General features: G+C 37.2%; 1 protein-coding gene, 1 long non-coding RNA gene and 1 other non-coding gene across 3 annotated transcripts in view; 2 read left to right on the top strand and 1 right to left on the bottom strand.

Moving 5' to 3' along the window:
* Nucleotides 1-6,034: 6,034 nt before the first annotated feature.
* Nucleotides 6,035-12,971, top strand: LOC135202008 (uncharacterized). Its single transcript, XM_064231285.1, has 3 exons — nucleotides 6,035-7,024; nucleotides 9,955-10,058; nucleotides 12,618-12,971. Exons 1-3 carry the CDS (start codon nucleotides 6,787-6,789, stop codon nucleotides 12,969-12,971), a joined length of 696 nt encoding a protein of 231 aa, XP_064087355.1. The 5' UTR covers nucleotides 6,035-6,786.
* A 4-nt stretch (nucleotides 12,972-12,975) lies between these two features.
* LOC135202016 (uncharacterized) overlaps nucleotides 12,976-15,206 on the bottom strand; it is a 41,398-nt gene continuing 39,167 nt past the window's right edge. The window contains exon 3 of the long non-coding RNA XR_010311644.1: nucleotides 12,976-13,091. This is a non-coding gene — a long non-coding RNA (uncharacterized LOC135202016). The remainder of the gene's footprint in view (nucleotides 13,092-15,206) is intronic.
* On the top strand, nucleotides 14,539-14,612 carry Trnai-aau (transfer RNA isoleucine (anticodon AAU)). Its single transcript has one exon. It is a non-coding gene; the product is annotated as a tRNA-Ile (tRNA).

Genomic DNA, 15,206 nt, shown 5'->3' with positions numbered 1-15,206 from the left:
AGCCACATTTTCCCACATCAAATCTGCTGAAATCAGTAATCCACTTAGGCTCACATAATTTCTTTCCTTCTGGTGCAAAAGCTTTGGGAGGTTCTCCCTGCTTCTGATTTTCCTAACTTACACTCTTCCTTACTTAAAAACAGGCAGTTCTGTTGCTTGCCTCGTGGTTAAACTCGTGTTTCTTGCCAGAACAATGACCTTCTCTCTCTCTCTCTCTCTCTCTCTCTCTCTCTCTCTCTCTCTCTCTCTCTCGCTCTCTCTTCTCTCTCTCTCTCTCTTCAATATCTATATATATATATATATATATATATTATATATATATGTATATAGACACAATCAATATATATATATATATTATATATATATATATATATATATATATATATACACTAACTATCACCTTGCTACTTACCATTCCACTCACTTGTAATTTATATATATATATATATATATATTATATATATATATATATACTACTATATATATATATATAATATATATATATATATATATATATATTTGTAGTTTACCTTTCAAAATTCATCTCGTCCCAGCCTGCTACAGTTACTCCTATCACGGTGCCATTTGCTGATGTTGCTAAGCCTCTAAAAATTATATCTGGCTTAATGAACCATAAATAATCGCTGAACCACTGTAGTGCGAGATTAGAGTCATAAACCAGCTATGAAAACCTAGAAACGAAAAGAAAATCTATAGTGTTTCACATCTGTTTAAGTATCGATAAGTTTTTAGCGAATTTGTTTTAGACCAGCACTCAAATTCCCTCACGCTTGTAAAAAGGGTTTACTTTCATTTTTGTACATTAGTTTCCTTCTATAAAAAGGTCAAATCTAGATACATTCTTCAATCACTGCACAACCTATTCACAATATTGTAAATATGAATCATTTTTATTCTAACGCTTTCTGAGACTTCTTCCGTTCCTCTCATTAGTTATAAATATCAAAATATAACCATTGCAGATTTAACAGAATGAAATCATCTCCAAAATCCAGAGAAACGCGCGTCTCGTTTTATTAACTATTACGTCTTAGAATCTTAGGCCATAGATTCCTTGGGCATGTTCTTATCACGGGAAATGGACCCCGTTGTGATCACAGCAATCTCTTTATTAATCCCGCCCCCACTCTCTCTCTCTCTCTCTCTCTCTCTCTCTCTCTCTCTTTATGTGCATCTCACATCGATGTATCGCATATCTTTTAAATATGGTACGTTACCACAGCTAAGACAGAGTGTCTTTTGAACTGCAATGATATGGGTAATATCTCCGTTTCTGTCTTCAAGATATTTCAGACAACACCATAGTCATGACGTCACAAAGTTATGACAGATTCTACAGTTCTGCCTCAACTCAGTTATTGTACATTTTATATATTCTTTTTTTCTCATTAACGCATTCTTTCCGCAGTCTCCCTGACGTCATTCCAGCCACTCATAACAATCGAGGGAATGCTGCCATTCAAGCTTCATGCAGCATTTCAACTCCCAGATGGGAAAAGAGAAAAAGCAGAGAAAATGGTAGAAAATAATTAGGCATCCGACCCAGCTGCTCCATTCTCTTTAGGCTCGTACCCTTGCATCCAAATCATTGGCCTGCCAGGGCCACGCTTCTCAAATGAACAAAATAGCCCTGGGCTTCTCTGGCTTCGGAGTCATCACTAAGTGGACAATTTGCTGCTAAAGGTGTGTTCACATTTCTGTTCTGGAGGCTGATTTTTGTTGCTGGAAGCTAAACACAAATATAAAAGCAATGACATAGTATTCACAGTGCATATTCATTTTTATTATATAAATATTTAAATATATATATATATATATATATATATATATATAATATATATATACATATATATATTATATCATATATATCTATATATATATATATATATACATACCTATATACTATATATATATATATATATATATATATCTATATATCTGTGTGTGTATGTACGTGTGTGAATTTTTGTCAGTTATACACGCGTGACTTCTTAATATTCTATAACATTAAGGCAAAATTCTCGTTTAATATCCCATTCTCTTTACCTCGGGAATAATTTACATCAAAGAGAATAAGTTGCTTCCGGAGGATTCAAAATTAGCTATGAAACGATATTTGAGGCTTGTTTATTGTGATATATAATATATATAAATATATATATATATATATATATATATATATATATATATATACATACATACCAGCACAAGCATACGATTCGGAAGAGGAAATGTGACTTGGAAAGTCCAAATTGGAATGGCTGAATAGGCTGTTGAACGAACTTCCTTTCGTAGAAGCGAAGTGTAGAAGTTACAGGCATAACGAAGGTAAAATGTTGAAGTTGCTGAGACGATGCATCTGTTTAGGTTATGTTGAACAGAAACGGCTAATAAATGTGAAAAAAAAAAGAATAAAAAAAGAACGTTTGCGCGAATGGAGGAGACAGGTTGGAGAATAATTACAATTCCGCGGAAGCACGAATCAATTAACGCTGTGGAAGTTTTCCGCTCGCAGGCTACGTCCCTGTTTCAGCAATTCAAGAATTTGTCTTATGTGGCAGTAGGTACTGTCTGGTGGATTTTCTATGCACCCACTCGCCATCAGTGAAGAACCTGACTGTAATTTCATTTAAATAAATTACGTAAATACAAACATACATATAAAATATACATATATATATATATATATATATGGATGTATTCTTATAAAATGCGTATGTGCTCGTGTACGCTTAGTGTACGAATAAGCAGTACATAGTAAGTAGAATGAGAGTGTATTTTGACTGAAATTCATGAATTATGGCCCGAGCCAACGCAGACATAAAAGTACTGTGCAAATGCTGTGCCGTCCTCTTCACTCTAGCTTTGCGCTTTACTCGTTTCAGTGCTCATTTTCCTTTATTTCACATTATTTTTTTTGGCCATTTACTTTTATCGGTCTCCACTCCGCAACCTTTCCCCCCGCCCTCTCTCTCTCTCTCTCTCCGATCCAGACATCCTTTGAGCTTTCGCTCGCAACGTGGACTGCATTACTCGGCCGACAGTCTGATTGCATCTTTTATGAAAACAGCCCACAACGAGGTCCTTTCTAATTCCAATAAAAGCACAGAAACACGAGGAGGAACAGGAGGAGGAGGAGGAGGAAGAGGTGTTTCCATACAAGAGGTATGTATGTATAGTTCAATGAAGCCTGGAGAATATGCCTTCCTTCCAATCACCCATTATTCCTCTTAGATATTAGATTTCTTTTCAGTATGAAGCTAGAGGCTATTTTCTCCTCAGTCGATTAAATGTTTCTGCAAATGAACGATGCGTTATGGAATGTTATTCGGCTTCTGTACACGAAAGCCTTGCCGTGACCTACAGAGAGAGAGGAGAGATGATGGAGAGAGAGAGAGAGAGAGAGAGAGAGGAGAGAGCTACGGGCTGGCTGCGATCAATACAGCGTCTGTTTGTCTGTCTTTTTCTCTTTCCCGTCTTTGTTGCTTCAGGCTCTGTCACCTTTCTTTTTCTCTCTCTTTCTTTTTACAATGCTCTGTCTTTTTGTCAATATATATATTTTTTGCTATACACACACATATATACAATATATATATATATTATATTATATATATATATAAATATATATATATATATATGTATATTTAATATATACTATTAATGTATATTTATATATATATAATTATGTATATATATATATATATATGTATATTTTAAATATATATATATATATATATATAGTATATATATATATATATAGAGAGAGAGAGAGAGAGAGAGAGAGAGAGAGAGAGAGAGAGAGAGTGTGTGTCTGTGTGTGCGTGTCATGTCCGTTTGTGTATGTTCAACGAACTGTTTCTTCTTCAAGAAGAAACTGCCATATGTACCTCTTTATACACCGGAGCAGAAGGCTCATCAGCATCACTTCGACTCACTTTAGACACATAGCGTCATCCACTTCCAGCTCGACCTCCTCCTTCCTGCCTCTCAAAGCTTCTGAATTATTCTCTGTTCCCACCAATCTTTCATAGCCCATTTTCTCCTCGGGTGCAAACCACCTCAAATCAACGACCCATCTTTTTCATGACGTTATGATAATAACCCTTCCTCCTATTCTCATTCCGCATCCTCTGCAAAACCAATCCCACCTTCGTACTTTTATTCGTGTTCGACATCCACACTATACTTCTATCATGGAGAATTGGCTCAAAAATCTAGGAGATGTTTCAGTAAACGTTTTCCCTCGCTCCCATATCCTTCTCGCTCCCATATCCTTCTAGCTCCCATATCCTTCTCGCTCCCATATCCTTCTAGCTCCCATATCCTTCTCGCTCCCATATCCTTCTCGCTTCCCATATCCTTCTCAAAAACCGAGGCAGCCTCATTGCTCCACAAAATCTGAGTCTTATCCCCTCCCCCTCAGCCCCGTCCCCTCCTGGATACTTGGACTCCTAAATACCTACACAAATCAGCCATTCCTTTTGTTCCACCATTCATATATCAGTGTACTATTTTCCTGGATCCATTTTATTCTCAGTCTTGATAACCCTCATTTTTAACTTCCTTCGTATAATCTACTTTTTATCAAATGAAAATCAGTCAATGGCCAATTCAAAACTTTCCCTCCCCGAAGGGAAATGGACTCAGCATGCCAACACTTCGAATGACCCTCCATTTATCTTGCATTGATGAATAAGACACTAAAAAAGCAAGACGAAGAACAAGAAGAGGACGAAGAAGGTATCGACAAACTGACAGCAAATCGTTAGTATCGGGAACGAAGCTCGTTCCGTCTGTAAACGCCGCGGACAGAAAATCAAAGAAGGAGAAAATGACACGCAAACCCTCGGAACTTGGTCTGTCCATTGGCTTCAGGGGAAGGAAAAGACACATTTTCAGTTTTGTACTCATGATGCTCATAAATTCAACATTTTCATTGATTATCAAATCTTAATTTACTCTTATATTTATTCTCCTATTTGAAGTACGTGATTGCTTTTCATAGTCTGATACAATCGTCATGAATATTGAAGAACAATGACAATAACTAGGCTGGTGCCGGTTTTTATAGTACTGGGAATTCTTCAAGTACCATATTTATATAAATATTCTCCCGAGATCAGTCAAATTATGTTTTCGTCAAAAAAATAAATCAAGGTTTTTATATAAATGTATATATATACATACATACACACACACACACACACACACACACACATATATATATATATATAATATGTGTGTGTGTGTTCTTATAAACATCATGATTTCACCTTTTCGTGATTTAATTAAAATCAAACACACACACACACACACACACACACATATATATATATATATATATATATATATATATATATATATATATATATTATTATTTATTTATATACATACACATACTGTATATATGCATACATATATATAAATATATATATATATATATATATATATATATATATATATATATATATATATATATAAAGTTTGAAAACACTGGAACCCGTGACGTATATTATGCAGATGTTCCACAGGGAGAAACAGAGACAGAATTTATATAAGTCTAATATTCTTCAAGAGAACTGGTCCACAGACGTAGAAGTCTACGACATATATGCTATGCCGACAGAAGAGGCAGAAAAAATATTCGCACCAGATAAGAGGAAAAAAGCGGACCAGTAAACTCATTAACGTCTGAGGTCAGTGCTCCATTTATAAAACCGTTTTTCTACCCTCTTCAAAATGTTCACGTTTTATAAAGCTTTTACATCCTTTGGCTGATATTCATACTCTCACATAAGCGCTTCTGGCTATAAAACTATACTTGAAAAATACCTACCTTTTTTAGCCTTAGTTGTTACTAGTATCAACGGGAATTGCAGTGTCCTCCAGAGCTTGTCTTATATATATTATATATATATATATATATATAGTATATATATATATCTATATATATATATATATATGTATATATATATATATATATATATATATATATATTCTTATATACGTGTATGTATGTATGCTTTTTATATCTTTCTATTCCCTTTTCGAATGTTTTTTCAGATTAACCAATAAAAAGTTGAAATTACATGGGATTTGAGATGCCCACCCTGCAACAGTACCGGGATATTCCTTGCATGGCTGGGCTTAAACGCTTCATTAACTCAAAAGTTCTTCAGGAGATGGGATGTCAAATACAAGTCATTACTGGTTTTATTCTCCCTATTTTTATCATTTTTTTATGACATTGTTTTTCATTTGCATTATTTTTTTCTATTTTTATCATTATTATTATTCAGTTGTAAAAATATGATATAGCCTAACACATCATTACTTGATAGTTTCTGCATTCAATCACTTTACTTTGTAAATTCAATACAAGATAAAACCAGTAATCTCATAATTGTTAGCGTTTGTAGATGAATAACAACAACAACAATAACAATTCCATCAATTCCAAAGATATTTCCAATCGCCTTCAGAGACGGGAGGCTGAAGCTTTACAAACATCCCCCGAATAATCTGTAACCCCAGTGCAACGCTGCTCAATGTACAGCACATCACAGCCCACACGCCCCGAGTCGCAAGCGAGCGAGCAGCCTGAGCCAGACACAGGAGTCGCCAACAAAGGCCGACTTGCTCGAAGCATTCGGGAGCCGTGCGCACAAGGGGGTTGGGGGGACGCCTCCCTGGTCACTCGCATCAGTTGTGCGCTGGTGCTCGAATAGTGAGTGCGTTCGTCGCCTTGGTGCTCGGCGCGTTCACATGGAGTGGCATCGCAGTACGTGTGTGACTTTGATAGCCGAGTATGAGAAGCGTCCTGTTCTGTGGGATCCCGAACACGGATCCTATTTCAACAAGACGAAGAAACTGGAGCAGTGGGAGGAAGTGGCTCAGGTCATAGGATGCACCGTGGAGGAGGTCAAGAGGAAGATGGACAGTCTGCTCGGCAGCTTCAGAAGGGAGCGGGCGAAGGCAAACAGGCACAAAGGAAGCGACAAAGGCACGTTCAGTCTTCTCTGCTAACTGACAGACGAAGGGTTGATGTTTCTTGATGTATGTATTTTGAAGAAACGACTTGGCATAAGAAAAATTCATTAACTGACGTATATATAGTATATAGTATATATATATATATATATATATATATATATATATATTATATATATATATATATATATATAATAATTATATATATATATATATATATATCATATATATATTATATATATCTAAATATATATATATATATATATATATAATATTATATATATATATTTATATATAATTATATATGGATGGATCTGAAGATAAATAAAAAAAAAAGACAAGGCCTATTGCCACATTTATGTTTTGACATGCTAATCAAGAGTGAACCTTATTGTAGAAATCTTCCACATCTGTCGTGTGCACCTGCAAAGAAGGTTCATCAGCAGTACATCCATCCCCACAACAAACAATGCGGCATTCAACTCTATTCAATTCTATATATATAAATATATATATATATATATATATATATATATATATATATATATATATATATCTCACAGATCACCACTGATGAAAAAATAGGAGCTCAGGTATAGGTCATTACCGAGATTGACTTTATTTCTAGGCCATTAACGTTAATGGCTTAAAAGTAAAGTCGAAATTGGTCAGGACCTTCACTGGTCGCCCATTTTGTCAAGAAGAGACTGGGTGGAAGTCCTGGCCTATATTGACTTTATTTCTAAGCCATTAATGTTAATGGCTATGAGGCAAAGTCGAAACCGGTCAGGACCTACACACAGTTTCTTATTTTCTTAACTGTGGTAGTGTATTATAAACAAATTACGTGTTAATGTGCTTCATATACATACATACATACATACATACACACACACACACACACACACATATATATATATATATATATATATATATATATATATATATATATATATATATATATGAAGACTGTAAAGCCAATATAAGTGTGGGACCTTTGTGTGACAGTGAAGGCAGGCAACTAAAGCAATGTTTACAGTTTGCCTTCTTGATGAGGAATAGAATCCAGAGGAATGAATTAGAAAAACGTGGTAGAGACAGTAAGAACTGCTATGGCATACTATTACTAAATCCACCTGAAATTGATATGGGAAAAGCAGTGAGGGTTTTAGAGGTACGACGTGTGGACCAACTTTATCCCTTGGAATAATTGTGTGGGTTTCTTAATATGATGCAAAAATACACTGTACATGGGGTTAAAGATAACCTATGATAGATACTTTGAAATGCAATTTGGAAGATGTTAAGAATTCATTGTAAAGAAAGTATTTATTAAGAACAATTATATGAAGTTTCTAATGCCCACTATGAAGCCTGCTTTAAAAAAATGTACACAGGAGAGTGACTAGTTTGGTGTAAATTGGGTCTCCCGCAATAATGGGTTACATGTTCACGGATGGAGTGATAAGAAAAGTAAGGGAAAGGACTATGGGATATGCAATGCAAAGTTGTGGGACTGGAGTATGAGATTAAATAAAGAAAAGTAGGAAGGCAGACCTATACTAATGATTTGAAAGGGAAAAAGAAGGAATTAAAAGATAAATATGAGATAGGATTGTTGCGTCAACACCTGTTGGTAGAAGTGACCACCTCTTCAAGTAGTTGGATACTTCTCTTTAAAAATTCAAATTCAATGCATGATCAGAGATCAAACTTATCACAGAACTGGTACAGTGGCAAAATTTCATGAATAAGTAATCAGGCGAATGATTGGTGTGATGTAAAAATGGTTCTGAAATAAATTTTTGACATTTCACTATTGCTAAAGTCTTATGGGTGGGGTGGTGCTAAGAAAGTAGAAAAAAGGACATATTTGATGTAGGTGAGAAGTTGTGGGATAAGAAAATGAGTTGAGATTGGAGTGTGGAATGGCTGGTGTTTGCCGATGATCAAGTGCTGATTAATTAATGAAGGGATTTGAAGGTGTTTGCAAGAGCTGGAAGTTGAGAGTAAATTTTTGAGCAGCAGAAAGGCTATGTGGGCGAACAGAATCTAGGATTCAGGATGAGTGGGTTATCATACGTTTATAGTGGATTGTTTGTTTGTATGGTGTTTTTACGCTGCATGGAACCAGTGGTTATTCAGCAACGGGACCAACGGCTTTACGTGACTTCCTAACCACGTCGAGAGTGAACTTCTATATGTTAGTGGAGGAATATAAGTCATTTGTCCCTAGAGGCACTTGGGCTTGGATATAACGGACAAATGAAGCCAGGAAGAGAGCAAGGTGAGTTCAAAACATTAGGATGAGACTTCGAGGAGCTTAGGAAGTCATGGTTAGAATACTTGCAGGAATGATTGAGCGAACTCTCCTTACTGTAAATGTAGTGTGCATATTAATTGTGAATGAAAGAAAAAAGTTAAAGCTTTGGAACGAATTGTTTGGATTCTATATGTGGGACGAGAAATGCGGAGATACTGAGAAGTGGTGAGTAGGTTATCTTAAAGCAAGGCCAATACAATTTCGGTCTTGCCTTAAAGGAAATGATGCATCAAGAATGCTTTGAGATGGTCTGGTCAGGTGGAAAGAATGGAGGATGATAGGTTGGTGGAAAGTGTAGCTATACTTACAAATTGTTATGCTGGAGAGATTGCAAGCAAGAGGTACTGGAAAGGAAGGGCAATAATAAACACGAACTCTGAGTATTTGTGTGTGTTAAAGCCGGACACAATTAATGTGGTGTGTACAGGGGTTTTCGATACACTGCAGATGAGCATTCGGTTAATTAAGGTGTGTGTAGCAGCTAATTTTCTGATAAGGCTTTCTGCATGAAGAGTTCTTCCCTGATCTAGTAGCTAGAATATGAATGTAGCAGTGACGTCTGTCTTGTTCCTCTGGAACCACCCTTTGTCATGAAAAACTGAAATGATTATTTTCCTCAGGTGGCCTGAAACCCTTCGTTTCCAAATGGTTCGCGTACAAGCCGATGGCTTTCTTGCTGGAGAGAGACGATCCAAGACCTTCTTCCCCCGCAGCTGCCAAAGAGGTGAGTGAATCTCTCTCCAGACGCTCTAGATTATTCACCTCGTCCGAAAGAGCAATAAATTGTTACTGATGCTTGCTAATGAGTGCTTTCCATTTCTCGTCATGCTCTGTGTCGTAGGAAGTGAAAAAGCATCATATCAGGATGCCTCATCGTTCAGAATGCAGAAAACCCCTCATTGGTAATGGTGGGGTCTAGACGAATGCCTGGTACGAATCTGTCTTGCGTCTATGAAATAAATAATCCCTGATAAGGCTTTTGTTTCTCCTCAATCTCTTCTTGGGTGCAGGCATATTTGGTAAAGCCCCGAACGTAAACTGCTTTAATTTCCTATTCGGCAACTCGCCCCAAGCATCCGCCGATAAGTGACGAACACCAAAGAACGTAAACCATGAGCGATACTCCTACAAAATCCACCTCTATGATATTATTGCATAAAGGCCATGATCGTCCTTCCGGAGAAAAATAATTTACCTGCTAAACTCTTAAGAGTCGAGTTTGGCTCCCAATGTCTGACTTGCACAACTCTAACTTGAATTATATTGTTGTAGGTCTGAGTTTTATGTTGTAGTTGTTGTAGATTGAGCTGGTGAGCTGGTGTTATGTTAGGCACAGCATTCCGCATTGATATTTCGTTGAAAGAAAAACAGTCTGCACTAGATTTATTTCTAAATTTGAAAGGAAATGAAGTAAGCGAACCGTCTGTGAACGCTTTGTCATAATGGAAACGAGAGAGAGAGAGAGAGAGAGAGAACAGGAATGGGAGATAAAAAAAAAAAGGTAGAACAACGAATGGTGTGATAAAATACAAATTCTGGAGAGAAGACTCTTGGGAAGGCTTTCAGTGTTCCAAAGCGGGAAAAAAAAGTTATCACTTCTCAATAGCAGAAAGTAATTGTTGTATGACAGATTTAGTGAAAACAAAAATACGATAAAAAAGAATGAAATAGCCAAGTTCTTATTCTGAGCAGGTGGCATAAAGACATTGAACTAAGACTAGTCTGATTTCAAATGGAAAAAATTATTTAAAAAAACTGAACTAAAATTGCCATAAAACTGATAAGTACTTGAGAATCGTGAAAACATGGGCGAGGAGAAAATTCCAAATCTTGCTAGTAGAGGGTACAAAGTTAATGAGTGATGTGGCGGCTTGCCGAACATGAAGTAAGGTCTTGGGGAGCATAAATATATATATATATATATATATATATATATATATATATATATATATATATATATATATTATATACACACACACACACATAGATATATATATAGTAGTTCAGGAGCTTACATGAAAGCTGAAAATGGTTCATTTTAAATGGTTAACCGCCACTTCCGTCAAAGCTGCTAGCGTTTGGGGTGTTTGTCCACAGTATTTAAACAGTACAATATAGATTTTAGGTCAAAGGCCAAGCGCTGGTACCTATCAGGTCACTCAACACTGAAAGGGAGATTGATAGTAAAAAGATTCTGAAGGTGTAACAGGAGGAAATCCTCGCAGTTGCCCTATGAAACGATTGTTAGGAAAGGGTAGAAGAAAGTAAGATGGAAGAAAGAGAATATGAACGGAGGTTCAATACAAGAATGAAAGGTTTTAGCTGGGGCCGATGGGACGCTGCAAAGACCCTTAGGTAATGCCTACAGGGCACCACGTGAGGTGAACTGACGGCACTACCTCCTCCGGGGGACGAAAGTATTTGGACATCACAATTAAGATTTATTTGGTCTCAAAGACTAGATAACTATTTCAATTTCATGTCCTAAGATGTTAGACTGCTCTTGAGAGAAAGATTTTGCTTGTGAGATTGCTCAAGGACGAGTTTGTTTATTCCAAAGGCACCAAAAAGAAAAAAAATCATATTTCTTGCTTGTGATAACATCCCTTATTTCCTCCACTTTTTTTCCACTTTCTCTTTCACTCTACATTCTTATTCTAGTATTGGAGTCACGATCTGTGACATGTTTTCATCTCTCTCTCTCTCTCTCTCTCTCTCTCTCTCTCTCTCTCTCTCTCTCTCATATTTTGTCTTTCTCCTCCAAAAGTTCCATAACATTTATGAAGACTTGTTGACTTATTCGAAGCAGTGAAAGACTCTGCATATGACACAGGTACAGTAGTGTTTCACTTTGCTTGGACTTTTCCTCGCTCAAACTTCTGAATAGTTGGGGTTTTGTCAAACATAATATCAGTAACAGCTCAATTCCCGAAAACAATATCAAAACAAACTTCAAGATGTCTAACTTTGCATAAGTTATATTGACAAAACTTTTGTTACTTTCATTTATACTAAAGAATGATCAAATCGATGTCTATATTGTTACCAGTGTGTCAGGTTATCAACATTTACAGCGAGAACACCTGTGGATAGAGTACATTCTTTCAAACCTCATGTTTCTATTGGAGCAGCTGTTCTCAAGTGATGAGAAAAATTAAGTGTCTGTTCGATATCTGTTGATCACTTTGGTCATTTTTTCCATAACAAAGTTACTAATGATCTGAATCTCGTTAAAAGCGAACTGTCGATGATCAGTAAAAAGATCCTTTTTCCATTTTTCCAGTGTCCTCGCCCTCCGACGGGGATGGAAGCCAACAGGGACGCCACCGGGACCTCCCACCTGGAGCAGCGCCAGGAACCCAGGGCGTCGTCGTGTCCTACGGGGACAGAGGGCGACAGGGAGCGGAATGTCGTCAAGAAGAAGAAATTACAACACACGAAGAAGACTTCCTCCACATTCCAGGACGGAATCGCCTTCCTGAACGTTCCGCGTGACGACAACCAGATCTTCGGAGAATTCGTGGCTGCGGAACTGCGCCAAATACGCTCCGACGAAAGGAGGAGACGGCTCAAGCTCGCCATCCAGAAGGCCATCGTTGCCATGGGGGAGGAGGGGGACGCCGAACTCTCCTCCTAGAAGTCGTGGTTTGACTCCGAGGGGGACGTCTGTCCCTCTGCCTTGTGCAGGCCACAGTGTCAAATACTGCTATCTCATATAATGACACGAGTATCCTCCGGGAAATAATTCCACGAGTATCTAAAAAAAAAACATCAGTCCTTTAAAATGGATAAGAAATGACCTTCCATTTAGATATGCAAAATATACCCTAGAAAGATATACAACTTTCCTCTATAAGCATAAATCAGTATTTCTGAGAAAGTCACACAGCTATCGTCTTATTCAGCACTCATCTCTCCCGCAAACATTCATATCTGTCAGTACAAATGAATATATCTCTTCCGATAAACGTTACACAGTGCATTCCATAAATGATGTAATATTAACCTTTGTGAGGTTACACGCCTTTCGCTTATACACCACCGTCTTCAGCAAGGTTAGTAGGTACCCGCTATTAAGGCAAATCACTGCGAGCGAACCTTTCAAGATATTTTTATAGATACCTTCCCGCCCAAAAGGCAAACTGCGATTTTCTGCCAAGGTGGCTATATTCATATGACAGAGAATATCCAGGGAAAAATATTCATGATGGTGTTCATGTATATATAAGGGTGAAAGGAGATACTGCGCAAAATTAAAAAGAAAACATGAATGATGTAAGGCATTTCTTCAGTTATAAGAGATCATTGTAATTACTTCAACTTACTCTTCGCTACCCTATTTTTATAACGAAATTTTTTTCAGTAAAACTATATATAGTCTGTAAGTCTGTTTTACTAATTATTATTTCCTAACACAAAAAAAGTGACGCCAAGTCTTCACGAAGTTACAAATACTTGTTCGTTTTTAAGGACGAGACTTCTCTGTAGAATGTCATGCTCACTTACACACACACAAACAAACGTGTGTACATATATATATATATATATATATATATATATATATATATATATATATATATGTATGTATATATATATATATATGTATATATATATATATATATATATATATATATATATATATATATATATATATGCTCACAAGGGGTACAGCAGATTGTTTATCACTGTACAACAGAGGCCCAGATCGAACATGACCGTGGCAGATGCAGTTATCATTTTTATTGTTCTTGGGTGTAAGTCATTTAAAGGGTACAGCGAGTCCGAAATCAAGTGACTTGTGACTATACATACAAACACTCACACATAGATGTATATATATAGTTATACATATATATACATATATATATATATATATATATATATGTGTGTGTGTGTGTGTGCGCGTGCGCGTGTGAACAAAAAACTCCTCAGATGGCAACTTGGAACGGTTGAAACTACAGATGTCGCCGTACATCTTACAACTTTACTTCTGACACACAGTCATACAGACTGTGAGATCACGACACAATTATATCTTTGGAAAACCTGTGATTCGGCATCAGCTACGAAAATAAATGAGTTGTTCTTAGGTTCATTAACAGTTCTCCAAAACAAATAAGAGCTTTAGCATCAACACTTTCGCAAGAGAGCCGGAGAGAAATCGAGTGAAGATTTCTTTTGAGAACACTACGACAATATCCAGGGGCCTGTTAGCTCAGTTGGTTAGAGCGCCGTGCTAATAACGCGGATGTCGTGGGTTCGATCCCCATACGGGCCAGTGACCTAATCATTTTTTTTTCCCCATTCATGGCGGCCACAATCAATAATTTGTTTGTATGGTGTTTTTACGTTGCATGGAACCAGTGGTTATTCAGCAACGGGACCAACGGCTTTACGTGACTTCCGAACCACGTCGAGGGTGAACGTCTATCACCAGAAATATACATCTCTAACCCCTCAATGGAATGCCAGATAATCGAACTCGCGGCAACCGAGGTGGCAGCCCAAGACGATACCGATCACGCCACTGAGAAGCTAGGCTACAATCGAAGAAACCACAACCCACTGAAGACTTTTGCACCATTTCCACAGAACCATCTTCCGTAACGAAAATGTTAATAAGGGACTTTTTCCATAATGAAGGAGCCTGAACCCAGCGAGTGAGTGCGTGCTACTCGTTTTGTAGAAGGCTAGCATCCTTACCCTGTTGGGACGCCAAGATGTCACGCAAACTAACTGTAAGATACCAACGATCCGTGGGCTGTTTTACTGTAAAACTGCAGAAAGAACTGTCCACGGCTGAGTCCTTCATGAGGTTGATCCACACTCATCTCCTCAGTTCCAGAGGTCCTTCAGGCCTCACGCCGCTGGA

This window comes from Macrobrachium nipponense, chromosome 23 (genome assembly GCF_015104395.2).
Source record: "Macrobrachium nipponense isolate FS-2020 chromosome 23, ASM1510439v2, whole genome shotgun sequence".
NCBI lineage: Eukaryota > Metazoa > Arthropoda > Malacostraca > Decapoda > Palaemonidae > Macrobrachium > Macrobrachium nipponense.
Note: the sequence above shows the minus strand (reverse complement) of the source record. Positions and strands in the feature narration are given on the sequence as shown.

Coding starts and splice junctions, on each gene's coding strand:
- LOC135202008 (XM_064231285.1), top strand. CDS start 6,787: ATGGAGTGGCATCGCAGTACGTGTGTGACTTTGATAGCCGAGTATGAG. Junction 7,025..9,954: donor GCACAAAGGAAGCGACAAAG/GCACGTTCAGTC, acceptor TATTTTCCTCAG/GTGGCCTGAAACCCTTCGTT. Junction 10,059..12,617: donor CCCCCGCAGCTGCCAAAGAG/GTGAGTGAATCT, acceptor CCATTTTTCCAG/TGTCCTCGCCCTCCGACGGG.